This window comes from Durio zibethinus, chromosome 20, assembly GCF_047325235.1.
Source record: "Durio zibethinus cultivar Kanyao isolate XHJ-2024 chromosome 20, ASM4732523v1, whole genome shotgun sequence".
Classification (NCBI taxonomy): domain Eukaryota; kingdom Viridiplantae; phylum Streptophyta; class Magnoliopsida; order Malvales; family Malvaceae; genus Durio; species Durio zibethinus.
Window position 1 is genome coordinate 5195838 of NC_143181.1, and position 26434 is coordinate 5222271.

Sequence of the window (26434 nt, forward strand, 5' to 3'; positions counted from 1 at the left end):
TCAACAAAGTGAAAAGCTAATATTCAGTAAATATAAATGGCAACTTATGAACTATAATCATATGAGAAACAATCTCCCTTAGCATTGTTTAATCATACTTTCAAGTCTAAATACAACTTATACTATCTAATTTAGGTGTTTGCAATAGCAAATATATAGTGTTTTGCCCATGTCAGTCAATTACTGTTTAGGACAGCTAGTTAAATGCCTCTTATATTGCATAATTATACCCTTTTTATTTTTGCCAAGCTTGATTTTACAATGATTAAACTACATTTTTAAAGTCTCATCAGCAAGTTTAATTATTGTAAATTCTTGCCAAACATTTGATGTCTTATTTCTTGGATTTTTTACAAATTGACAATTTCAACTTCATCCTCTTTGAGACCAATATGTCTTTCATCATTGACCATTTCATTTATCTCAATAGAAGCCACAGGAATTGATGATAAATTAGCACTAGAATAAAAAAAAAGCCAACTTTCCACAACTACAGATAATTAAGAAGTTGAAGTTGAACTAATATGATTTTATAGTAAGTAACAAGACATACATGAAAATTAGTAGTTATATATAATTATTAATGAGTAAAAAAAATACATAATAAAAAAGTTTCAAAAGAATCGAATAGTATTTTAAAAGTATAGATAAACTGGCATTATTATTTAGCAATTTTACTTCTATACATAAATAAACATGTAAAAGGCAATTTTATCTTAAAAACTTTTTTTTTATGTGCTAATTTATTTTTTAAAAAAGTTAAAATTTGTTATAAATAAAGTATTGATAATAAAAAACCCATAATAAAGATAAACAATGAGAAAATACCATAAAATAATGACTGCTAAATATGATGGTGTCTCTCTAAAACTCTTTGTGGTTTCTTTGTAGATCATTTTTTTAAAGAGACTGCTAAAAAGAGTCGATAGAGTGATAAGAGATAAAATAGATGTAGATATGAACATTGCTAAAATTTTCTATAAAAGGAAAAATTAAAACAAAATACTTTAAACATGACAACATATGGAAAGTGCACATTAAAGAAAAAACAATGGGCTGGTGGTGCTAAAGATTTTAACCTAACAGCAAAATCATATTGTTAATAATTTATAAAAAGCAAAATCACATTTGTATATGTTTGGTTTATATTCAAACTTGATACAAGAATTGATAAAATTTCACATTTGTATATGTTGAAGTTAAGCTTTTGAAAGTGCAATCCCTAGGCTGACAAGAACTAATAAAAATTAGCTAAGGTGGTTTTATACTTTTATTTGATTTCATCCTTAGTTATACCAAATCAGGTTTTGAACTTATCTCTATTTTTCAAGCCAGTTTAGGAATATAATTGTGTTTGTGTGTGTGTGTGTATATAAAACTTGTCTCTATTTCTCAAGCCAGTTTAGGAATATAATTGTATGTGTGGGTGTATATATATATATATTTTAATCTAAAACATAATTCATTATCTAACTACATGAAAGAATGTAAAAAAAAAAAAAAATCAAAATGCATATCAAATGAATCAATGTTTGAACTAAACCAACTTAAAATAAAGATTTTAAAAAGTCTAGAAAAGAAAAAAGATTAGAAAAATTCATCTACATAAAGAAAGAGAGAAAAATTATGAAATTCGAACTATGAAGAATACTTTGTTATACATTGCTAAGTTGCTTAATGGCTTATGCTAACAACAAATGCACAAAATCTTGCATACAGTGCTAGAAAATCACTAGGTATCAAAAATTTCATAGACAATGAACTATGCACAAAATAGAATCGTATCTTTAATTGATATGGTTCATTACACAGCTAAAATGTACCATAAATCCATATCCTTTTAATAAAGTTTAAATTTGATCTCTATTAGAACATAAGCTTGAACCTTATCAGTTTGTAAGTAAATTACACACACATACACACACACTTTAAATCCCTATCACCATTACTTTTTTATATATAACTAAAACCTCTCAACTAGTCTAGTGAAATACACTAGGCTTAAACACACTAGGATATTGTAAATACACATATCTTTATGGAATAAAGCCATCATAAGTGCACATTTAGCAAAAATGAAAAACTAAAAAAATTAACAAAACAGGCAACATCCCAAATCAACTAAATGTTTATAAAGGTATGGATTGACACATTACCAAATAAAGTCAACCTCTTAACCTAATCTGTATAGTATAGAAATGTTAGGTAAGTCTACTTTTGATAACTAGCTTGCATGATTATTATCAGCTGTTTCAATTAAAAGATCAACAGAGTTTTTTTCCTCACTTCGACAAATCAATTAATTCCCACATCAAAAGTACTTCCAATTCCTACATCAAGTACATAGCCATTAAAAGCATGAAGCAAAGTGTTTCAAAAGCAATAGTGAAGGTAAAAGTTATATTATTTTTAAAAATATATTGAAATACAAGCCAACCATTAAATTTAAGAGAAGCACACTGAAAAAACTAAGCACATAGGCTAAAGTGAAATTAAGGTAGGACGAACCTTGGGGTTTTGGCTTTTGGAAAGTGCACTATACATATAAAGATTTTTCTTACAAAAAATACGTAACCCAAACATATACCAATTTAACTAATTATTATTCGAAAAAAATGTAAAAAAAAAAACTATAAGTAGCCAATTTCTTAAGTCAACCACATATTGGAAAGTGCGTATGAATAGAAAACTTGAATAAAAAACTTTACCTGATGAGGAAAGAGGCAAAGAGCAATGATTTAAAATGAGACGATGAAGGATCAGTAGGTAATTAAATGAAAGGAACGACAATAGCAACAATAAAGGAGATAAAGAAATGATCAACGGTGACGATGATAAGTAAGGGAAAAGAAAGCAGGAGGTGAGTCTGTGACAAGAGGAAATTGGGATATGGAGTTGAAGTTTGAAAAATTAAAAAAAAAATGTATGATGTTGAGAAAAAAAATTGAAAGTGGGTAAGGGACTAAGGGTTAGGTAATAGGAATATTAGGGTAAAGGGTAAATATGTAATATTGTTATTATTATTATTATTATTATCAAACAAATGAATAATAAATGAGCGAGTTTTAAATGAACCTTAAATAAGTTTATTCGTGAATATAAATAAACGAACAGATGACCATTTGTGTTTGGTTCGTTTAATAAACGAACATACAAATGGTATTCAAGATCGTTTGTTTAGTTTAGTAAATGAATATAAATGAAAGAAACCGAAAATGTTCACAAACAGTTCGTTGAAATCTTTATTCGTTTACACCCTATCACCAGTGATGTTAGATTACCATATTTGATATAATATTATAAATTATTGGTGCTTTTAAATCACTATCTTTGGTATTATAAGAAAAAAATAAATCATATAGTATAAAATATTCAAAATAACCTTATAAAAAAGTAACATATTGAATACTTATTAAATTAATAATTTATAAAATATTTAAACGGTATTCTATAAAAAAAAATTACAAAGTATAAATCAATTTTAATAAAAATAATTTTTAAAAAATTATTAAATAAATTCATTATATTTTTTCTAACTAATATAAATTTATAACATAAAACTTTTTTAGAATAAGTGATTAAAAAATCGATTTTTTAAAATTTTTAATGGCTTGTTTCTTAAAGTAATCGTAATTATATTTTTTATAAGAGTAAATTAGTCAAAAAAATAATATTAAAAATTACTTTTCTATGATGATAAAGCTTTCTTATTCTTTCGATTGAAAATCATATCACTCTCTAAAATAATAATTTTATCACCCCATTAATTTAAAATTATTGTCACATAAAATTTTTAAATTATTATCAAAGAAGATGATGCAATTACTAAATGTAAATTATTATGATTTTTAAATGAATCACTCCGTACTAAACATTCTCTTAATCTTTTAAAAAATGGTAGTAAGCATGCATAATTTTTAAATTTAATTATAGTTGAGTGATTGTTAAGTATAATTTTATATTTCACAATAATAAAAGATTTAAAGAGAAGAAATCCCCAACCTCTATCTAAGGTACTTTTTAAAGTCATATGAACTTTTTGTTGCACTAATGTGATTAGAACTACCATTATTGGAGCATATTTTATTTGGCCAAAAGCACCTAACTTTCGTTTGCTAAAGTTTCTTTTTTATTATTAAAAAAAGTAATTAATTATGCTCCATCTAATTGGTGCCTTCATTATTTATTAAAAAAATAAATAAATAATAAATAATAAATCTATAAAATATTTAACAAACAAATTTAATAACTTTTATTTATGTTAAAAATAAGAACTTTTTATAACAAAAAATAAGAGCTTTTAATAAAGTAATCAATCAATTGAATATTGAATATATATATATATATATATTAGTCATATTTTAAAAAATTATAAATTTAAAAGAATTTAGGCATAAAAATAAAAATATTTAAATTATAAATAAATAATTAATATATTATTTACTTTTAATATATATAATTTTAAATGATGATTTTTGAAAAATAAATAATCATTTAAATATTATATTAATTAATAAATTTATAATTTAATTATTATATTAGATATTTTTAAAAATAAAATATTATTTTAAATATTTTATTATAATTTAATGCATTATATTAACTAAAAAAAATCATTAAAACGCAGCGTATCATGATAATTTACGACTCATAATCTGACATCTGTCCCAAGTCTAGCATTCTTAACTCCTCAGCCTACTCCACTCTTTCCTTCTTTCCTAAAGAATTACTGAGAGAGAAAAGAAGTTAAAGAAAACTAAAGAGAAAGAAAGAGAAAAAGAAAATGGGGAGGAAAGAGGGAAGACAAAGGAATCGATAGTTGGCGCCCAATGTTTCCGCCGACCAATTTTCACGTCATTGTCTCTTCCACTACCTCCACTCTCTCTCAATTTTTTATCTCTCTAGAAGCTTCCTTATAGAAACCCTAGTCCTTTTTCCTCTGGTTTTTTCTTTTAAATCCCCTAATTTGTTTTTTTTTTTTTTTTTTGGTTCGGTTTCTTCCGTTATATTTTTTTAACTCATCGGAAGTTGCCAGAGTTTTTATGTGATCTAGGATTTTAGTTTTTCTTCGTTTTATTAGATTTCTTTTGGTTTTTATCTATTTTTTGGGTATTTAATTTCTATAAAAGAATATGAGGGTTGGTAGCGGCGTCGCAGAGCAATCTGTGATTGTTGAGAAGGTCGAGGATACTGATAAGGAGAAGAAGAAAAAACGACGATCTAATCGCCGATCCAAACATAACTTAGGTATTTTTTTTATTATTGGACTGAATTTTCCTGATAGAAACCTTATCTTGTAGATTCGAACTGAATTTTTTAGTTGTTTTTACCGGCTATTTATTAGAATTTAGTGAATTTTTCTATGTATTTATAGATTGTATTTTTTTTCTAGGTATTTCTAGAATTTGTGAAATCTGTTTTCTTTTTTTTTTATTGTCTTTTTATTTTCTGGGTGTTTCTTGAAGTATAGTGAATCTTTTTATGGTATTGGATTTTTATTATCTCATGGTTAATTTGATTTGTGTGAGATTTAGTGAACTGGGATTTTGATTTTGTTTTCTTAATTTTAATCTATGTGGGGATATAGCTTGTAATTCAGTGAATGAAGCACGCGGAGAGTCATCAGATAGCTTGAAAAGTGAAGACAAACCAAAAAGTTTGACATCATCTGTGAGTTGTTCTTCGTCCAAACAAGAAGGATTAGAAATGGCTTTGAATGAACAGACTCCCGATAGAGCATCTGATGTTGCTTTTAGTTCTATGCCTGCGATGCATATAAATGAACAAGATGGCTTTGGTTTTGATGATATTGCTGTTGCTGTTGGTGGAAGAACTTTTTCGAAATCGTGTCCTGAACCAATTGCCTACATGGGGTCATCTAAAATGTGCGTAGATGGTTTTCTTCCTTTCCACCAGGTTGAGGGTTTTGCTCAAAGGAAACTGTTTACTCCATACTGGCCTATAGAGGCTGTAAATGAGGCATTAAAGGTCTGTTCGAAAATTGCTCTTATGATTTACAGCCTTTTATACTATCTAATTCTCATTAAAATTTATAAATAGTTTTTATTAATCAATAGTCCATTAGTCCTTGTTCTATAAGACTAAAACAACATACAAGAGAGTGATAGATCCTAAAAGTTAGAAAATTGAATTGAATCTAATTAGTTTAATAAAACAGCTCTTAAGTGCCCAAGGGAACACCTTAGTGGTTATAACTCGAGTTTCCAACTTGGAGGTTTCTAGTTTGAACCTTAGGATGTGTGTCTGTATAAATTGAACAATTAAACTTGAGTAAAAAATAATTACTAGAGTTCATAATCAATAAATCTCCTATTTCACTATGATAATTTTTTAAATAGTATTATTTAAATAAAACAATTAAGATTAAAAATATGATTCATGTGCAAATCACTTATCTAATAAAAACCAGTAATTGAAATATGTACTTAATCCTCTGTAGTTTGTATTGGTTTTTGGATGCATACGTATGGTTTTATTTGTGTGTTGCTTTCTTGATTACTTGTTGTTTAACCCTTTTGCAGAAAGGGGAAGCTTTCAAAGCATTGTTTCATGTGAATGCTCACAATCGACTTGAGGTTTCTGATAGCTAAACTTCATTTTATTTTATGATGTTCCTTACATTATAAATCTTGTATGCTAACATGGAAAACTGTTTTATACTGTTAGGCATATTGCAAAATTGACGGGGTACCTACAGATATTCTCATCAACGGAGTATCTTTGCAGAATAGAGCTGTGAGTATGAAATTCTCTGGGTTTATGTTGTTTATGTTAATTGTCAACGCTGATGTACCTTTCTATGTAGTCTACTCTACTAGTTTATATGGAATTGGTCTAATTGGCAATCTATTTATTCTGTCTTATAGGTTGAGGGAGATATTGTGGTTATTAAGGTTGATCCTTTGGGATTGTGGACCAAGATGAAAGGGTCAAATGGGTCCTCAAACAATTCTGCACAGGTAGAAGATTTTAATTTAGTCCAAGAAGTCGATGGACTGGCTGATAATAGCTACAAGGGTAAAGGTAAGGTAGATGCAGATTGTGAGTATGCTGATTGTAGAAGTGGAGTACTCCTTGGTAAAGCGTATTATGATGAGAAACAAGTGACTAGCACAGCAACTTACAATCATGTTAATGGGCACCACCAATCTAGTTCAGATTCTTTGTATATGGGTCTTTTGCCTGGGCAGAATGAAGGCATAAATTCAGTCGATTGGTTGACTGTCATGACTAGTCAATTCCCTCTGAAACGACCAACTGGGAAGGTTGTAGCAATTGTTGAAAAGTCTCTTCGAAGAAATGCTATTGTTGGTTTTCTTAATGTCAAGCAGTGGTTTTCCAATCGAGAACTTGGTAGAAAAGATGCAAAGAAAAGTTCAGCAAAATTTGACCATGAGTATGTTACATTGACCCCAACCGATCCAAGATTTCCCAAAATGATTGTTTTTGTGAGAGACTTACCAGACTGCATAAAGAAAAGGTTGGAAGATGGTGATATAACAATTGAGATGGAGTTGCTAGCTGCCCAAATTGAAGATTGGACTGCAGAAAGTCCTTTTCCACGAGCTCGTGTCTCTCATTCTTTTGGACGGGGTGGTGAATTGGAACCACAGATCAATGCAATCCTCTATCAAAATGCAATCCATTCTGCTGATTTTCCTCCTCAGGTGCTGTCTTGTCTTCCAGATATTCCTTGGGAAATCCCACCAGAGGAATATCAAACTAGAAAAGACCTTAGAGACTTGTGTGTGTTTACTATTGATCCTTCCACTGCGTATGATCTTGATGATGCTTTATCTGTTGAAAAGTTATCCAATGACATTTTTAGAGTAGGTGTACACATTGCGGATGTGTCATACTTTGTGTTACCAAACACAGCCATAGATATAGAAGCTCAGATTCGATCAACCAGTGTGTACTTGTTGCAAAGGAAGATACAGATGTTGCCATCTTTGCTCTCGGAAAAGCTTGGTTCACTTAATCCTGGTGTAGACAGGCTTGCATTTTCTATGTTTTGGGAATTAAACGGCACAGGGGATGTTTTGGATCGTTGGATTGGCCGGACAGTGATAAGATCTTGTTGTAATCTTTCATATAAGCATGCTCAAGACATCATTCAAGGGATAATTGATGTGGAGAGATTTAATACTTTAGAATACCCCCAATTGCATGGCCAATTCAAATGGACTGATGTTACTAGATCTGTTAAATTTCTTCATGAAATTTCAAAAACTTTGAAGGAGAGAAGATTTAGTGATGGTGCTATACAGCTTGAAACCTCTAAAGTTGTTTTTGTATTTGATGAAGATGGGGTTCCATATGATAGCAGGCTAAATGAGCGGATGGATTCAAATTTTCTTGTTGAAGAGTTCATGCTTTTGGCAAATATGACTGCTGCAGAAGTAATATCTAGAGCTTTTCCCGATAGTGCATTATTGCGGAGGCATCCTGAACCTAATATGAGAAAGCTCAAAGAGTTTGAAGCCTTTTGTCGAAAACATGGTCTGGCATTGGATGCTTCCTCTTCCGGTCAGTTTCGTCAATCCTTGGAGAAAATACAGGAAAAACTAAAGGATGATTCTGTTCTTTTTGATATTCTCATCTCTTATGCTTCAAAACCGATGCAATTGGCTACTTACTTTTGCAGTGGTGAGTTAAAAGATAATTTGAACGATTGGGGTCATTATGGGTTGGCTGTTCCTCTTTATACACATTTTACTTCACCCCTACGTCGGTATCCAGACATTGTAGTACATCGGACATTGACTGCTGTAATTGAAGCGGAGGAGTTGTATTTGAAGCAGATAGGGTTGCTTAAAGGTGACAAGGAGGATGAAGTGTCAAGGTGTTTCACTGGTATTTATTTTGATAAGGAAGCTGCAGTGTCTCCACAAGGGAAGGAAGCATTAGCAATTGCTGCATGGAAGCATGGAATTCCTTCCTCTGAACTTCTTGTTGATGTTGCTGCATATTGCAATGAAAGAAAGCTGGCCAGTATTCATGCTGAGGATGCCTGTGAGAAACTCTATATGTGGGTTTTGGTGAAGAAAAAGGAGGTATGTAATTTCTTCCTTGTTTATATTTTTAGTGTCAATAGATTTTATTTCTGTACTATAAGCACCTACCACTTTGGATTTATATTTTGGTCCATTTGATAAGCTGTCCTAGCTATGAGACTTCCTCCATCTATTCCTGTTCAATCCTTAAACTCTGTGTTTGCTTTTTATCTTATGCCTTTTGACTTTTATCTACTTAAAATGAAAAAGGGATCCTGCTAAATTCATACTCTGATTTTCCACGAAATTAAGTTATAACTGATGGTTTGTCTTCCGTTATTATTGAACATTAATTTTGCTGAATAAAACATCCTCAGGCCTGTTTCTCATACTTTTTCTTTAAACTTGTAGATGTTAAACATAAATAGCAGTTTAACGGAAGTAATGAAGGAAATCTAATAGGAGACTACTAGATATAGAAAATTAAATTGTGGGAGTTTAATAATTATTTTTCTTTTATGCTATTGCATTTTGTTGGGGTCTGTATGTTTGCATTTGTGGCTGATGCTTTTTTTTTTACCTTAGATTTTGTTGTCGGATGCTAGAGTCTTGGGATTGGGACCGAGATTTATGTCTGTTTATATTCAGAAGCTGGCTGTAAGTGATTTATTTCTTATTTTCTTATTTCCGCCATACCCTTCATTGTCGTTGGGTTTTTCAGTGCTCATGTTGTTACGTTTTCAGATTGAGCGACGAATATACTATGACGAAGTTGAAGGGTTAAATGTGGAATGGCTTGAGTCTACCTCAACGTTGGTCCTTAATTTATCAGGGCAAAATCGGTTGTTCAAGAGAGGTGGCCTAGGGAATTACATGGCTTTAGGAAATGTTGCATGGGTTGTAAATCCTTATGATCTAAGTGTGGAAACAGGTGACCATGATGCAACATGCATGGTGAATGGTGGGGTAACATTCCCAGATTTGGAGGCAATCTCAAAATCTTTTGTTGATCCTGGAACATTTCCTTTGACAGTGCGCTTGCTTTCAACAATTCCCGTGGCACTATATGCAATTGGTGGTGATGATGGACCCCTTGAGATTGGGGTACGCTTATACATGTGTTCATATTTGAAGTAATTCATGAGAGAACTGAATTGAATGACCTCACGGAGACAAAAGGTAACATAGCCTTGTATGGAATGAACAGGTTCTGTCATAGATAAGAAATTAGTGTATAGTTAATATATAAGTTCTGAAGAGAAAAAGAGAAAAAAATGAAAACCCGTGGTTTAGATTTACAGGTTCTTCATTATCTGCTTGATATTTGACACTAAGGCATGTGGTGGTGGAAGGTGTAGATAACGGTTGGTTCTGGGGGTTCGTTTTTAGGTTTTAGTGGCTGTTTTTAGCAAAAGCTGCTCTTTGGAATTGGCCCTTGTTTTAACCGGCGAGTTCCATCTAATATCCAGTAGTAACTCTTATTATTCGACACTAAGCATGCATTTGGTGCTTTATGCTGTCTCCGTTCGAATTTCTTGGACTGCAGCCTGAAAGTGTTTTTCTTTTTGGAGCTTGGATGGCTAATTTTTGTTGTTTTTAGATTCTTTTGTTTGAGACATTTGCAGTGTGTTGCACTTTCTTATTTAATTATGCTTTGAATAACGTCGACTTTCTCTCCACGAGGCGAAATAAAAATGCTTATCTAGTTTCTGTTATTGCTTATATTCTGTGTTTCTCGCTTCAATGCTACAGGGATTTTCTCGTGATAGTTAGAAAATACTAGTAAAATATTTTTTTAGGAGCTATTTTATAATTGTGAATAGAAAAAATTGAAAATGGCGTGACAGAGACAAAATAATTATGCAAAAATCCAAACTGTTTTCTATTTTTTTATTTTATCATAGCATATTTTGTTTAAGATAATATCAAATCATAATATTTTTACCTAAAATTATAAGTTTAATAGTTAAATTATTTTAAAATTAAAAGTATGATTGTAGAATTATATTTTTAAAATTATTTTTTGAATTTTAAAACAAATTGTGTAATAAAATATTTTTCAAATGTTATAACTTAACTAAGTTTATTTCAAAATCAAAAGTATAAGAGTAAATTTGTTTAAAGATTGAAATTTAAATAATAGTGATAAATTAATAGAGGATAAATTATATAAATATATCTTAAGGGTTAATGTGATTTAAATTTGTTTCTTAGATTTAAAAAGTGTTACTTAATCGTTTTAAGTTGTATATCTATAGCATTTCGTTAGTTTTTTTAATATCATTAATGCTTAATCAAGAAATCTCAACTCTTTTCCAATTTTTTTGTTATTTTTTATATTTAAATTTTTTAAAGAAAAATTAGGCTAGTAGCATGAATTTTTTATAATCTTTAGCAAGTGGGGATCAAATGGTGAAAAAATATGCTATTGTGATGTAAAATCACCTATAAGAACATTTAAAACAAGGAACAATGGTTAGGAAAATTTTATGAGTGTGATAAATTTGAAATGAGATGTACTTCATTTAATCTTGAAATAGCTTGTAAGATAATTGAAATAATGTATTAAATCGTACATTTTTGTTAGGGAAGTTGAAAATGTGATTTCTTTCAGTGGGTGGATGAAATATCATGTGATTTTCTACAAAAAAAAATAGTTAAATTAGAAGAAACAATCAAGAAAATGTAATATGAGAATTCCATGTCAAATTCAAAGAAGCAAGCATTATTTGAAGAATTTATTTTAGTTTCAACAAAAAAGATGAGTTTGCAAGAAGGATTAGTTGAAACAGAAAAAATGGAGTTGAAATGGAGGGCAAAACTTGCTAACACTCAAAATAGAGGAAAAAATGGGGTGTTTTTAATTTGTTTAAGTATTTCGCTTTTATTTATAGTAATTTTGTATGATTACTTTAATATAAGAAGTTGTAGAAGCCAATTTACGAAACTAAATAATTGAAATTCTAGTGTTGAAGTTAGTAGAAAAGAGTTAATACTTTTGTGTACCAAGTGTTTGTGGAAATAACCCAATGAACTTTGTGATTAATATATACCGTTTTCTTCTATTGTAGCTATGTTAAATCATTTCTTCTATAATAGCTATGTTATTTGATTTATAACACAACTGGTAAACCTGTAAAAAGCCACATTTTCCATCAATTACCACATTTCTAACACCTAATAACCACATTTGCAAACAATCACATTTCCATTATAAACATTGTTTGATTAAGAACATAGCAAAGAACATGAAAGCTTTCAATTCATATTGATATGAGAAACAAATTGTGCTTTAACAAAGCAACATGCACGTAATGAAATTGGCTATAAATAAAAAAAGATTATACCCTAAATAGTTCATTCATATTTACCCAAAAAGAACTATACCACATTCACCTAAAAAGAACTATACCCTAAATTGATTCCTAACTTCCACCCAACAAGAACTATATATCAACATATATCATTAGAATAACATGTACGAACCATTCCCAAATTGCACCCAAATTCCTTGGCTACTAGTTTCTTGGCTGCCAATTCTTTAGTTACTAGTTTTTTTATTTCTGTCAGTAGTGTGATTGCCAACTGGTTGGTTACCACCAACAGTAAACCTATCCTTTCTTCTAATTGGTGTAACTTTTGGCCTAAAATTTCTTCTTTTTCTTCCTCTAATAACATTTACATAGCTTTTCCCATTAGATTTGTGCCAAAATTTGAAGTCGTAGCAATAGTTGGAATTTGTGTATCAACATTTGCAATATTTCTTCCTCTCATACTAACATTGGCATTAGTTTTTCCTCTTGTAGTAACATTAGTAGTAGCTTTTCCTTTCATACCAACATTGTCATCATTTATTCCTCTAAGCTATTATGGTCATAAAAAACTCTAAACTTAACAAAAATAACTCATGTATAAAAGCCCTACAACATATTTGTAATTAAGTTATTCAGAATAAAAAAACTTTAAATTTCTTAAATTTAATAAACCCCAAATAGATGATTTCAACCAACCTTAATGAAATGGAAGTGAGAATCGGATATGCCTTGTTAATTTGTGAAAGTTTGCTCCAATACACAGTAATTATGCCCCACTATTTATTTGCCAAATGGTTTCTAAAGTGCTTTGACTACTATCTTTTCAACCAATTTTTGATTGATTTTAGCCTAAACCTTACCTCAAAAAACTCCTTTTAATTAGAATTAAAAGGTTTTTTGGTTTGATTCTTAAATGAAAACGTTTGATCACTTTCAAATGAGATGATTTGATTGTAATTTGAAAGATGATTTGATTGTAAGTAACAAAGTTTTTCTTTCCATTTCAAATGCTTCAAGAACTAGCCATGGGTTTTGTAGCAATAACGATATTCTTATCATTTTAAGATAGATGGCGTTCAAAGAATACTAACAGAATATCATGGATACACAATTTAAGATGGTTAAGTGTCACTTTTTAAATATCATGGAATAAACTCAAATTGCGCTAAATTTCAGGGTATATTTATGTAATTTACTTATTTGTATATAATATTCATTCTAAAAATATTCAAATTGATTTCATAAAAAAAATTCAAATTTTTTTATGCATAAATTCTCACATAATCAAGATTTAATGAATAATAATAATAAAAAAACAATTGGAGGACTTAATTGAAATCATATATAATATTATATTACAATATATATATATATATATATATATAAACCTAATAAGGTTTGCTTACATGTATGTTTAGGTGGATGATTTTTTTTATATACGTAAAAAAATTTTAAATTTTTTTTTATAATGACATGTAATATATTTTTTTAATTTTAAGATAGTTATAAATATATATATATTTAAAAATTATTTAATTATTCAAAAATTTCAAATTTAAGTGAAAGAGCAATTCAATTATTTTTAAGTTGCTAGCAACAAAATCTAATTTAAATATATTATTTTTAAAAAATCCATTTTCAAATAATCTAAATATATATTTTTATAAATTTAAAATTTTCAAATATAGTGTTATATTATCTTTTAAAATAAGTTTGCTAATAATATTAATATATATCTTTTTAAACTTAAAAATCTCAAATGTAGTGATATTATGAAGTGAATTTTTTATAATTTAAATGCCATTTTAAATTTGAAATTTTAAAATATAATTTTTATTTTTAGAGATTTAATAATAATCATTTATTGTTTGATTATTTTAAAATTTAAAAAGACTAAATCTCACATATATTAGAAGATCATAATATATTCTTTAATGATACTTTTAATGGTAATTCTATTTCTCTTTTTTTTTTTTTTTTAACTTTTATGCTTGCAAAGAAATATTTTTTTTAACTTGTGAGATACATTAATTTTTATTATATTTTTATAATTTTTTTATATATGAGATGCATAATTTTTTTTAATATTTTTGTAATATGTGTACTTGCGTGTTAAAAGTTAAAATCAATGTTTTTTTACTTTTAAAATTTTTATGAAAACCTTCAATATTTTGTTTGTTTAAGTTGTATGCATGGATCTTATAAAAAAATTTATGATAATTTATAGATGGAGTAGAGGAAGAAGATCGATTTGGCACAATAATAACACTTTTGAGGTATTTTGACAATTGAGAATAAAAATATTGATTTAATTACTTAAGCATTATTTGTTGGTTTTATTTATTTATTTAGAAAAGATTGTATAGGTTTACTTTTAATTATTGATTTTGTTATGTTTTTCTTGTATTTTTTTAAAATTATAAATAAAAGCAAATGACTATAATGTAGTACTAATTCTAACTTAATTGTTTTATATAAAAGTAAAATTATGTTTATTTATTTGAAATTAATTTTTTATAATTTAATTTTTTTATAGTATTATTGATTTTTTTTTTTGAAAGTGAAATGTAAGTAGTAAAAGTAAAAAACAAAATTTTTTACCTTTAAAATTGATTATAAAATCTTGTTAATGAGAATTGACACATTTTCATTGAAACATTTAAGCAATAAGATTTTAAAATAATTATTCAAAATTTAATATTATTACTTAAAATTTAAAATTATTTCATTTCAACTTTTACATTAACATAATTTTGCATCAAATGTAGTGTTTAAAACAAGTCACTACAAAATATTTTTCATATAGTGACGGTTAAATTACATTAGTAAAAGAGATTTTATTGATGAATTTTTAATGCCATCAGAATCTATCATACTTATACTAATATTTTATTTAATCGTCGGTATAAATAAATTTTTTCTGATGGTATATGACTAACTAACAGTATAAATATATTATATATTGACGATTATTAATGTAACTGTCAGTATAGGCTCAAAACAAAAAAGCTATTAGCTTACAAAAAATTAAATAGGATTATTGAAAGTATTTTTAGTAAAAAAACGCTTTCAATAATCCATTTAAAAAATTTTAGAGAGGAATTATTGAAGGTATTTTTAGTAAAAAAAAACCTTCAATAATTCATACAAAAAATTTTTGTATGAATTATTTACTGACAATTAAATTTCATCAGTAAAAGAGACTTTTATTGATGATTTTTTAATACTGTTAGAATATACTATACTTATACCAACATTTTATTTAATCATCGGTATAAATAATTTTTTTTATGGTATATTGCTATCCATCAGTATAAATTTGTTATATACTGACGGTTATTAATGCAACCGTCAGTAGAAGCTCAAAACATAAAAACTATTGGCTTATAAAAAATTGAATGGATTATTGAGGGCGTTTTTGATCAAAAAAGCCTTTAATAATTTATTCAAAAAATTTTGGTGAGAGAATATTGAAGGTATTTTCGATCAAAAACGCATTCAATAATCTATACAAAAAATTTTGAAGGAAATTATTGAAGGCATTTTTATCCAAAAACGACTTCAATAATCAAAACAAAAAATTTTGTTGAGGTTGAGAGTGTTTTTAGCCAAAAACGCCTTCAATGATTCCTAAAAAAAATTTGGAAGGGATTATTGAATACGTTTTTGACTAAAAACGCCTTTAATAATTTTCTTAACAAAATTTGGAAGAGATTATTAAAGGCATTTTTGGTCAAAAATACCTTTAATAATCCCCAAAATTTTTTTGAAAGGAATTATTGAAGAAGTTTTTTGCCAAAAAATTATTGAAGGCATTTTTTTATCAAAAATACTTTCAATAATCTCTCATAAAAACTTATTGAGGAGATTATTCAAGGCGTTTTTGACTAGAAACGCCTTTAATAATCCTATTGAATTTTTTGTAAGGGATCATTTAAAATATTTTTGGTAAAAAATACCTTGAATAATCCAAAAAAAATGGTGGGCTTATGAATTTAAATCATTTTCTTTACCTGCACCTCCCACCAACTCTACATACTTAATCTCCACTCTCACCAACTCTCTCCATCTCTCACCAACTCCAAAAGCTTAAACCTATTGGTATACATTTTGTTTTAGAGTTGAATCAAAGTTGAAGCATCAAAACTCTTGTAATTTCTCAAAGATATTTTTTATTTTTTGCATTTCAATTTTATGTCATCGGTATACATGAGGTGCATGCATAGAAGATCAAAATTTCTTGCTTTTAACCTTCCAAAATTTGTGAACTGGGTTGATTGTGAGAATTTTTTTTATGAATTTCATGAAATAAGTAGTAGTATAACAAGTTGAAGCACTATAGTGTTGTTCTTCCAATCTCACATGGAAATGCTAGTCAAAAACCGATGTCAGGATTAATTTCTGAAATTAGTATAAAATGAAATACCCTTTTAAATGTATGGATTTTAGGAATGACCAATGTGGGATACTACTAAAGAGCATATTACTCTTGTCATTTTCCTGATTTTTATTCCCACCTTAGATAGCTTTTAAGAAGCTAGCAATTTTATTGGAGCTTCCAAACGATCTGAAGGAGAGCAGGAAGCTTCATAATCTTTCTAGCATCAGGAATCCGTGGAAGTATTAATTTGATTCAGACACCTGTTAATATAGTAAAACATAGGGAATACAGCTGTCATATCCTGGTTTGAATCTATCATCATTTTGATTTCGAGATTCAAGAATTTATTGAATGTGAGTGTGGCTTTATGCATATGGTTACTTATGTTTCTCCACATATTGATATGCTCAAGCAACATTATTTCTTTGGTTAAACAGTTTGTGATATAAAGTAATGGTCCTCTCCTTAAATCCTAGATTTTGTGTGAGACTAAAGCATCATTTCCTTTCTGTGTTAAAAAATCAACTCATATGTGGCTGTTTATATAGTTTCGTCTGTCTAGTAACCTAGTACATTTTCTTAGGTTGCAAAGCAGTTGGAGAAGTTCAAAACTACAATTTTTACTCGGAAGAGTATGCTTGCTATCAAGCATGGAGCAATAAACCTTGGCCAAGGCTTGCCCAAATTTGATGGTCCAGATTTTGTAAAAGAAGCGGCAACTCAAGCCATTAAAGATGGGAAAAACCAATATGCTTGAGGATATGGAGTTCCAGACTTTCATAACACCATAGCTGTATGCTTGAAGAAGGATGCTGGACTTGTAATTGGCCCTGAGAAGGAAGTTACAGTACCTGTGGGTGCACTGAAGCTTTTGCTGCAGCCATGAATTCCTTGGGGATGGCATTCTCCCTAACAGGGTGGAAAATTGGGTGGGCAATAGCTCCACCACACTTGGGGAGTGCAGCAAGCGCCCTCATTCCTTACTTTTTCTACTTCTGCTACAATGCAGCTGGCGGCTACAGTCGCTCATTGAGCCCCAGATTCCTACTGTTTTGAGCTAAAAAGGGATTATATGGCAAAGAAGGCAATTTTGGTACAGTGGTTGAAGGATATTGGTTTTAAGGTATTCCCATCAAGCAGAGCATACTTTGTTGTGGTAGATCACACCCCTTTTGGTCTGGAGAATGATATTACTTTTTGTGAGTATCTGATCAAGGAAGTTGCAGTCGTGCCAATTCCTAAAAGTGTATTTTACTTGAACCCAGCAGAGGGAAAGAATTTGGTGAAATTTACCCTCTGCAAGGATGAAGAAACTTTGAAGTCTGCAGATGAGAGGATGGAGAAGCTGAAGAAAAAGTGAGTAAAATGTATGGAACTAGGTTTTTTTGGCCAAGGTACGTCTCTAGATTTGGGTTTGATCCACCGAGGGAGGTTGTTAACCTCCAAAAGCAATCTAGATTTAGGTTGAGTAATGATTCAAACCTAACCTCTATAACTTCTATTTGAATAAATAGGATTCCGCGGAGGTGTTAACTGAGTTAACTTTGAGCAATGCATGATTGATGAATGAGTACACGCTAGATTGTGCTTACTACTTGCAATGAATCGAAATTCGAATGGTACCTTCATTAACAGTTATATCTCCATGTGTTCATTTTAATGTTTTATCTTTTTCTTCTCAGATTCAAGCCATATTCCTTTAAATGTCCAAACATATGCTAAGAACTGAACAGTTCTTTGGAGCTCAGTGAAATTCCTCTCTCTCTCTCTCTCTCTCATGCATGTTACTGTCAACTAGCCTTTTTTATTTTTTTTGTTATTTGGTCTCATTAGATAACTGATATATCATAAACAAAGGTTATATTTGCCTCGGAACTAATAATTTTTGATAATTTTAGACACGATATAATGAGATATAATACCATAATATCATTTGAAAATAATAAAAAAAATGAAAATGACAGTTTAAAATCTTGATAAAAATCGCATATAAATTGGATAAAAACTAAAAAATGTGTTTTTGTTGGACATGTCGACATGAATTGTGATACTGTATTTTACATTTGTTTAACACAAAATAACATGATATGGATGCATGAATTTAAGGATTTAATTTCAAGCCAAATCTGAATTTACAGGTCTAATCTCAAGCCAAATCAGATTCTGTTCCTGATATTTAGACGTAACTTCTAGCATAATTTGGTGTCACAGAATTCCAAATGGCATTTTTATGGTCTGAAAGCGTTGGTATTAACGTCTCTTCACGGGAAAGTTAACCGTTAAAATCCCTGGCAATTCAAAATTTCTACAAGACTAAGGCCTTAAAACCTTCCTAAAACAAAATCCCTTTTCACAAAACCTTTCTCATCCTTTACTTTGCATGGACGATAACAATGTGAACAGAGAAGCCTGGAAAGCCAAACTAACATCTTTACAGAGAAACATTAGCATAAAAGAAAGCGAAACCCAGAAAGAAAGAATTACTTTATACAATCCTAGAAAGCGATACTTTTCTGCTAATCTTGGTTCATGTATCAGTGTATGTTATTTCCAATATAATGATTTCTTAACCAAATTCAAGACAAAAAAAAAAAAAAATCTAAAAACCATAAGGAGATTATGTCTCTAAGACTACCTAGCGCCCCAGGGAGGAACTACCAGCTTTACTGGTGCTACCAGTGCCATCAATCTGTCCGGATTGCCTCTACAAATCCTTCAGAGATCATCTGCCCTCGATGTTTTGGGCAGTTTGTTTGTGAGATGGAAATCAGCCGGCCAAGGATGGTTGTTGATTTCACTGCTTTTGATCCCTCCCCTGAAGCTCGTTTGTTTGAAGCACTCTCACTTATTATGGATCCTCCAATCAGGCTATTTAATCGTGATAATTCTGATTATCAAGAACCTCTAGGCTGGCCTTTGTTCAGGCATCGGAACAATTTACTAGACTATGAATCTGAAAATAGGCCCCGCGAGCGTCTTCATAGGAGTAGAAGCCGTAGTTCTGATGGAAGTGAAAATAGAGAACAACAACCTGAAGCTCTACGTCGTCCTAGGACTTGGATTATTGTTAGACGTGTGGGTCCTTTTGGTCCAGGCATAGCTGAACCAACTTTGCCGCAAGAAAACCCTGCACGCCCTGGTCTTGATCCAAGAAACTTCTTTTTCGGACCAGGACTAAATGAGTTGATTGAGCGACTAACACAAAATGACAGTCCAGGAGTACCTCCTGCTCCAGAGTCAAGAATCGATGCAATTCCAACTGTGAAGATCACGGGAACGCATTTGAGCAACGGCTCCCAATGTCCAGTTTGTAAGGAGGAATTCGAGGTTGGTGGAGAGGCAAGGAAGCTGCCTTGTAACCATATATTCCACAGTGACTGCATTGTGCCATGGTTAAGGCTTCACAATTCTTGTCCTGTTTGCCGCCAAGAGTTGCCCGTTAGCTGTGATGAATAATCTAGCAGTGAGTATTTCTCTGAACCTGATATTTTTTCCAGAGATGGCCGAAGATGTTGGGGGCTTAGGCAGCTGGCTAGTAATTAGTTGAATTTCCAACGAAGGTATCAGAGAATTAATCAAAGTGACAGAATTGGTTCTTCTAGTTATGAAAATTGATTTTAAGTGATTACATATTATCAATATGAATAAGATTGCTATCTGTTGGCAAGTTCATCAGTACAATTGATATAGATTCGCTTCCTTTTATCCAAAAAACGCCTGGATTTATTTAATTTTGAGATACTCTTTAATTTTTCCAGAAGTTGAATCAAGGTTACACTGTTGCTGTATTCTTTAACCTTTATGTGCAGCTGTTCTTGGTTATCCCAAAAATTCATGTGAACTTTGTTGCAAAACATGTTTGCTAGGTATGTGAACGGCAGTACTGGTGCGTGAGGAAAGCTGTGGAGCTGGTTAAATCGACCGGATTCCATGTTCACTGTTTACAATCTCAGAAACTTTAAATTTTATTAATTTATTCAGTTCCCATTGTTCAGCTTGCATCATGGGCTTTAGGCGTATGCATTACCATTTCTCTCATAAAGGCCACCAGCTGCTACCATGGCTTTTCACTCTCTAATCGTATTCTAACATAAATTGAAGGCTCTCTAAAACATCAAAATGTCTCAGAAACAGCTGAAATAAATGTCTGTCTGAATGCACCTTCACTCCACACAATCACTTGCCATTCGAAAGCTACGTCTGTTAAATAATGTACTCAATTAACATGAACAGTACAAGCAGTTTTATCCGATTCTAAAACCAGGGTATACATAGTTTCTATTAAATGAAAGTGTCACGAGGAAAATTGAGAACTGGATTTCTCCATTTGATATTTGTTTTTGGCTTCGAAACTTTTTTTCTGGTAAGCAAAATGGTCCGAGGGAGTTAAACCATCACAAACAAGTTCAAGGTCGCTTGGTTTGATAGTGAGTACCAGCATAAAACCCTTCTGTATATGCTGTGTTCTTGAATATTGTCTGCAATGGAAAGCCATCATTTTCATTAGGATAAATTTAAAAATACACTTGGCACCTGTGGGTTGTATCACTAAATTCTATTATTATACAAAAATTTTTAAACACCCTAACTGCTTCTTTAGGTCTACTATAAAGGAATGGGAAAAAGACTTTCTTTTTGGCAAGGGAATTACAAATACTAAATAATGAAGGAAATATTTAACTGTTACCACATGATACTTACAGCAAGGTTCTTTAGATCTTCTGTAAGACATTTTCTAAAATTGTTTGCTACTTCAGCTCCAAGCAGCCCACCATGTTGCTTGATGGAATCCTCAGAAATCTGTATTTGTTTCATAAGTCTTAAGTAAAAAAAAGAAAAAAACACCAAGGTTGGCATTGACCAAAAGTATTACATTTAGCTTACTTCTGAAAGCAGTAAGGCAGATGCTCTATCCAGAAGCTCTTCCACAAATTTCCCAGCATCTGCTGAAGGAATTGATGGCCGCTGACCATCAACTGATTTCTTCTTAACATTTTGTACATTAACAGATGGTTTAACAGCTTTTGCTACATCAAGAGTAGAGAAAGGGTTATATTATTTAAACCAAATTGAATCGTACATCACTTAGTAATCAACTGCATAGCTAGATGCTCAACTGTCATGCAAACAACATTATAGCTCTTCTCAAATTTACAAGACCAATATATATATATATATATATATATATATTCGTTTCCTAGATGAAAATGACAACCAATTTTACTCCTGACAAGAAACAGATTTCTAATTGGAGATTGGCACCATTACTTTGCTACCACTGACATTAAATCACCACCCTGATCAAAAGAAAATAAAAATTTTCTTAACCATAATGGCTTTTCAACAAAGTCCATTACCATTTTCTTGATGCAGAATTTTGTCATATTTATCATAATCTTAAGTTTATGCAAGCAGGTCCTATATCTTCCCTCCTAGGTTTCAGGGGCATCATTAGTTCACAACCGTTAAATTTGGCATCCTTGTGCCCATGTTGCCCTATGGATACCGACACATTCCAGTTATTAGCATAGCAGCTACTACCATTAATCATTTTGCCCATCAAACTGCTAGTCTATAAGAACAAAAGGTAGACTAATCCTTAGAACCCAAAACAGGTGTTGGCTTCGGGATCAAATAGAAATAGGGGACTGGTGAACAAGATTTCAAGAATGTCAAATTCTGAACACCATAGTTGCTAATTTAATAAAAGGAAGCAACAGATAAACTTAGTTTTACTTCTCCCAGAATGTTACAATAGGAACAAAATTCAGGAATTTTTGAGTGAGAATCTTACAGTGGAGAATCGAGTGGTAAATGACAATTCTTTTAGATAGAATACCTGTACCTGATGCAGAATTGTTACCCGCACTAACATTTCCAGTAGAATCTTGCAAAGAAGGTGCTTTTTCAGGAAAATCTGGCAGAACTGTGGAACCCGATGGAACCAAAACAGCTAGATCGGGAGGTTGATCTTTCCCTACAAGAGGGTTAGCCTAACAATAATAAACTGATATTAGATTAGCTAATTAGACAATTCATTATTGGTGAAATGAGACACAATAAGAAAAATTAAAATCACCTCCAGATCGATGTAAGATGGGTCTCTCCCAATTGATTTAAGAAACTTGTCAAGACCTTGGACATTAACAGCTGGGAATAAATAAATTAGTAGTTAGTCCAAACAGGCACCAAAAAGATAAAAGTTCAGAAGCCAAGGGATATAGAATGATATTGACTAAGTTTCCTAATTTATTTCCAGTTAAATAAATCCACAGCCTAGTAAATCAGTCCCCTTTTTTCTATCACAGGAGTTCTAGGCCTCAATAACTTGCACATACCAGGACACTTATAGCATTCATACTCAAAATGTTAATTGAGAGGAAGGACAGAAAAGGAAGCATCAAGAATTGAATTGATAGTTCAGCATAATTTGCAATTACTATAATTTGCATTACCATAACCCAATAAAGGAGAACAATGCCATGCAGGCTTATGTTGTCACTATAGAAAGCCAATTAGGTTAAAACAATTCTAAAACATAAGATATTTTCATTTCAACTGGCAGTTCATTGCCAAAATATTCCATCTCAAAATAATCTCCTACAACCACTTGATTCATTGTAGGTAACAAAGTGAAGCATGAGAGTGAATTCAAAAGAGGAGGATGTGAACATATCTTGTTGCAGAAAGGTGACAAAAAGTTGTATATTCTTTTTTTTTTTTGACTTACAGATTGACATGTCATTGGAGAGCGGGTGAAAGAAGCAACACTCCTGAGTTTTGAGTCCTTTATCCAACAATAGTGAGACATGACTTCAAAAAATGACAAATCAGAAAATTAACGCTAGAAATACAATAAAGAAAAGTAGAAAACTGCCAAAAAAAAAGCAAGTAATCTTTACAAATAACCAATTAAGCATAGAATCTATAACAGAGAGATAAGAGAAAGGAGAACGGAGAGAGGCGGCACTTTCATGTAAGATGTAAAGAAGCCATACTAAAATTTTGGCCCAATGATCATTATTAGAACTAGACACATCTCTCATTGCAGAAGTTTTTGCAGTGCTAGTTATAGTATTTATAATTTTTTCACATTGGCATAGCCACTTTCATGCACATATGAATGCAAAATGGAAAAAATTAGCAACAACAGTTTTTCAGTTTATTCAAAGATGCTAATACATCAATAAGAAAGGAAAAAAAAAAACTAATCCAGTCATCTCATTTCAAAGCTATCCCACTCATCTCATTTCAAAGCTAGCTTGACATTTTTAAGACAAAGGTAGCACCATGAGGTACACTTCTTGAGAAAAAAAACATGAAAAACATGACAATATTCTTAAAATTTCACACAAGCATCCAATAATGTGTATCCATGACTAAGTCCCTTTGAGGATGAAATCCAGCAACACATAACATCACCTGAGCATTAATGCATATGCATAATTGGGGACTTTAAAAATTGAACACCATGTCGTCCTAATTACAGCAAAAGACAAACACAAGAACTAAAAGCTTCAAGGACTTCCCTTCTAATGTACGCAGCCAATGGAATTATGGGATCCTAAAGAAATTAATGCTCCATGTACTATTCGGCACTAAAATGAAAGTAAAATTCAAAGCCTGAAGGAAATAAAACTTAAATGGATACCTTGCAGATTCATTTACTACAGCAAATGGAGTAACACATCCAAGTGGCACCTTAAGAAGTAGAAAACAGAAGCAACAACATAAAAGAACAAATTACAATCTTGCTATCATATATATAATGATCATAAGTGAAAAGAAAAAGAAAACGAAGCAACAACATAAAATAGTTAATTACAATCTAGCTATCATATATTTGACAATCACTATTGAAAACATACTTAACACTGATTACCTTTTTTTTCTAAGAAAAGAAAAAGGGTAATATCATTTGATAAGTAGCTTGCCATTTTTCTTTATATCCTTTTAAATTGGATGAAGGCATAACTTTTAAACATTACAATAGATTTTAGAAAGGAAATAAGCTATTAGAAGCAATCCACTCAAATAATTAGAGTAGATTCAGTAGAACAATAAACAAGCAGGCAAAGACTTCTAGACTAAATCCATATACTTGCTCATAATACAATCTCAGAAAATTTTGCAACAAATTAGTTTAGAGTAATACATATACACACCTGAAGTATCTCACCTAATGCCTCTTCTGGAGCCATTCTTAGACCACCTTTTCCTAAACCAAGCCTCTGAGATAAAACTGCACAGCTTTCAAGCCACACAAAACTCTCATTAACATCTCAAAATTACTTCAAATTTGCCATATTGAGACTAACATGTGAGACTAATAAACTATTTCCATGCATTATACAAAAAGATAATGAACATTCAAGCGGGGAAGAAAGTATGTACCTTTCATATCTACTTTCGTATCAGCAAGGGCAGAGACAATATAGTACCTATGTTTTTTGTCCTGCATGGATAACCATTTGCAATCAACCACAAAATTATAAAAAATTGATTGGAAACAATGCCAAGATTCATTTAGTGTAGAAATCCAAGTAACAATACAGAATCTTATATTATACCTTCAAGAACAGATTTTTGCTCAGTGCACCTCCCATATTCCCAACATATTTTGCCTGATGAGAAGAAATATTCTAGTTTTAGAATCCATGAAATGCATGTGTGTGTCTGTTCAAAGGGGATTCATGAACCAAGTTTAGCTCTCTTGTTTTACCTGAGCTTCAACGTTCAAAACAACAGGATGTTCATACTGGGAAAAATCTATTTGAAGCTCCTGAAAGATCCCAATGTACATATCAGTCACTGAAGAAAATGGTACAAAAGAAGCATGGCTACCCTAAACTAAACCAAGGGCAATATCTATAATTATGTACTCCATTGATGCTATCAGAGTCTCACTTTCTCTCAGTAGGTTGTAGAATTCATATAAATTCAACCATAATCAGAAACAAATAGAGAAATAGTGCTGAACCAAAACCATATAACTAGAAGGTTTACAATTCACAGTATTTTCATATATTCATGGCGCAAATATCTATAAAAGTTCATAATTTCAGCACATAAAAACCATATTTTAACAACCTAATTTGGGTTTCAACCCTCTACTTGCTCTATTCTTAGCATGAAAAAACCGAATTTAAAGCAAAATAATGAAAACCCAAATCAAAATTGAAGTGTAAATAATGAATCATTTCCTAAAAACTAAATGGGTATTGAAAAGTAGATAATAAAATGGATAAAGATCAAAATAAAAATTATCCAAAAATTCAAAAAGAAAACCTTTAAACGAGCAAGCAGCTGGTCCTTGGAATATCCCATCCTCTTGGTCAGTCTCTGGCTCAACAAAATACAAATCAATGATGTGTTCGGAATAGGTTTATTTGTTACTACAAAAGCACTGAGTTAATTGGACCCACTCAGGTATTGTTGGGCTGTCGTTGAGTTGGACCCAAAAGAAGGAAAATGAAAAAATAAAATAAAATACAAACAAATAATTGGCAATAATGTTAGTGATTACTAATTAGTTTCTTTAAAAATTTCTATCAGAAGTCCAAACTTAATTATTAGTGAAAAATAAGAAAAAAATATTAATTTTAACGTTTTATTAATTAAAGTATTTTATTTTATGTGAAAGTATTCAAAAACTAATAATTTTTTCTTATTTGCCTAAATAACTTTTATTTGGGATAATTTTTATGTAATAGTGGGAGTAT

General features: G+C 30.7%; 3 protein-coding genes across 6 annotated transcripts; 2 read left to right on the forward strand and 1 right to left on the reverse strand.

Moving 5' to 3' along the window:
* The first annotated feature begins 4720 nt into the window (after positions 1-4720).
* On the forward strand, positions 4721-10739 carry LOC111315619 (DIS3-like exonuclease 2). Of its 2 annotated transcripts, none has more exons than XM_022917482.2 (7): positions 4721-5247; positions 5588-5988; positions 6543-6596; positions 6688-6756; positions 6888-9077; positions 9603-9674; positions 9762-10739. In XM_022917482.2, exons 1-7 carry the CDS (start codon positions 5133-5135, stop codon positions 10152-10154), a joined length of 3294 nt encoding a protein of 1097 aa, XP_022773217.2. In that variant the 5' UTR covers positions 4721-5132; the 3' UTR covers positions 10155-10739. The 2 variants fall into 2 exon arrangements, with proteins under 2 accessions (XP_022773217.2, XP_022773219.2); XM_022917484.2 differs by having other exon boundaries at positions 5588-5670.
* Positions 10740-19191: 8452 nt separating this feature from the next.
* On the forward strand, positions 19192-20298 carry LOC111315622 (E3 ubiquitin-protein ligase RZF1-like). Its single transcript, XM_022917489.2, has one exon. The coding sequence runs from the start codon at positions 19332-19334 to the stop codon at positions 20166-20168; it is 837 nt and encodes a 278-aa protein (XP_022773224.2). The 5' UTR covers positions 19192-19331; the 3' UTR covers positions 20169-20298.
* Positions 20299-20892: 594 nt separating this feature from the next.
* Positions 20893-26146, reverse strand: LOC111315621 (uncharacterized). Of its 3 annotated transcripts, none has more exons than XM_022917485.2 (12): positions 26001-26146; positions 25435-25494; positions 25283-25336; positions 25107-25167; positions 24878-24954; positions 24364-24413; positions 23443-23525; positions 22792-22862; positions 22507-22705; positions 21597-21739; positions 21414-21512; positions 20893-21190 (listed from the first exon to the last, which is right to left on the reverse strand). In XM_022917485.2, exons 1-12 carry the CDS (start codon positions 26037-26039, stop codon positions 21119-21121), a joined length of 1008 nt encoding a protein of 335 aa, XP_022773220.1. In that variant the 5' UTR covers positions 26040-26146; the 3' UTR covers positions 20893-21118. The 3 variants fall into 3 exon arrangements, with proteins under 3 accessions (XP_022773220.1, XP_022773222.1, XP_022773221.1); XM_022917487.2 differs by having other exon boundaries at positions 22558-22705; positions 26001-26144; XM_022917486.2 differs by having other exon boundaries at positions 22552-22705; positions 26001-26144.
* Between the last annotated feature and the right edge of the window lie 288 nt (positions 26147-26434).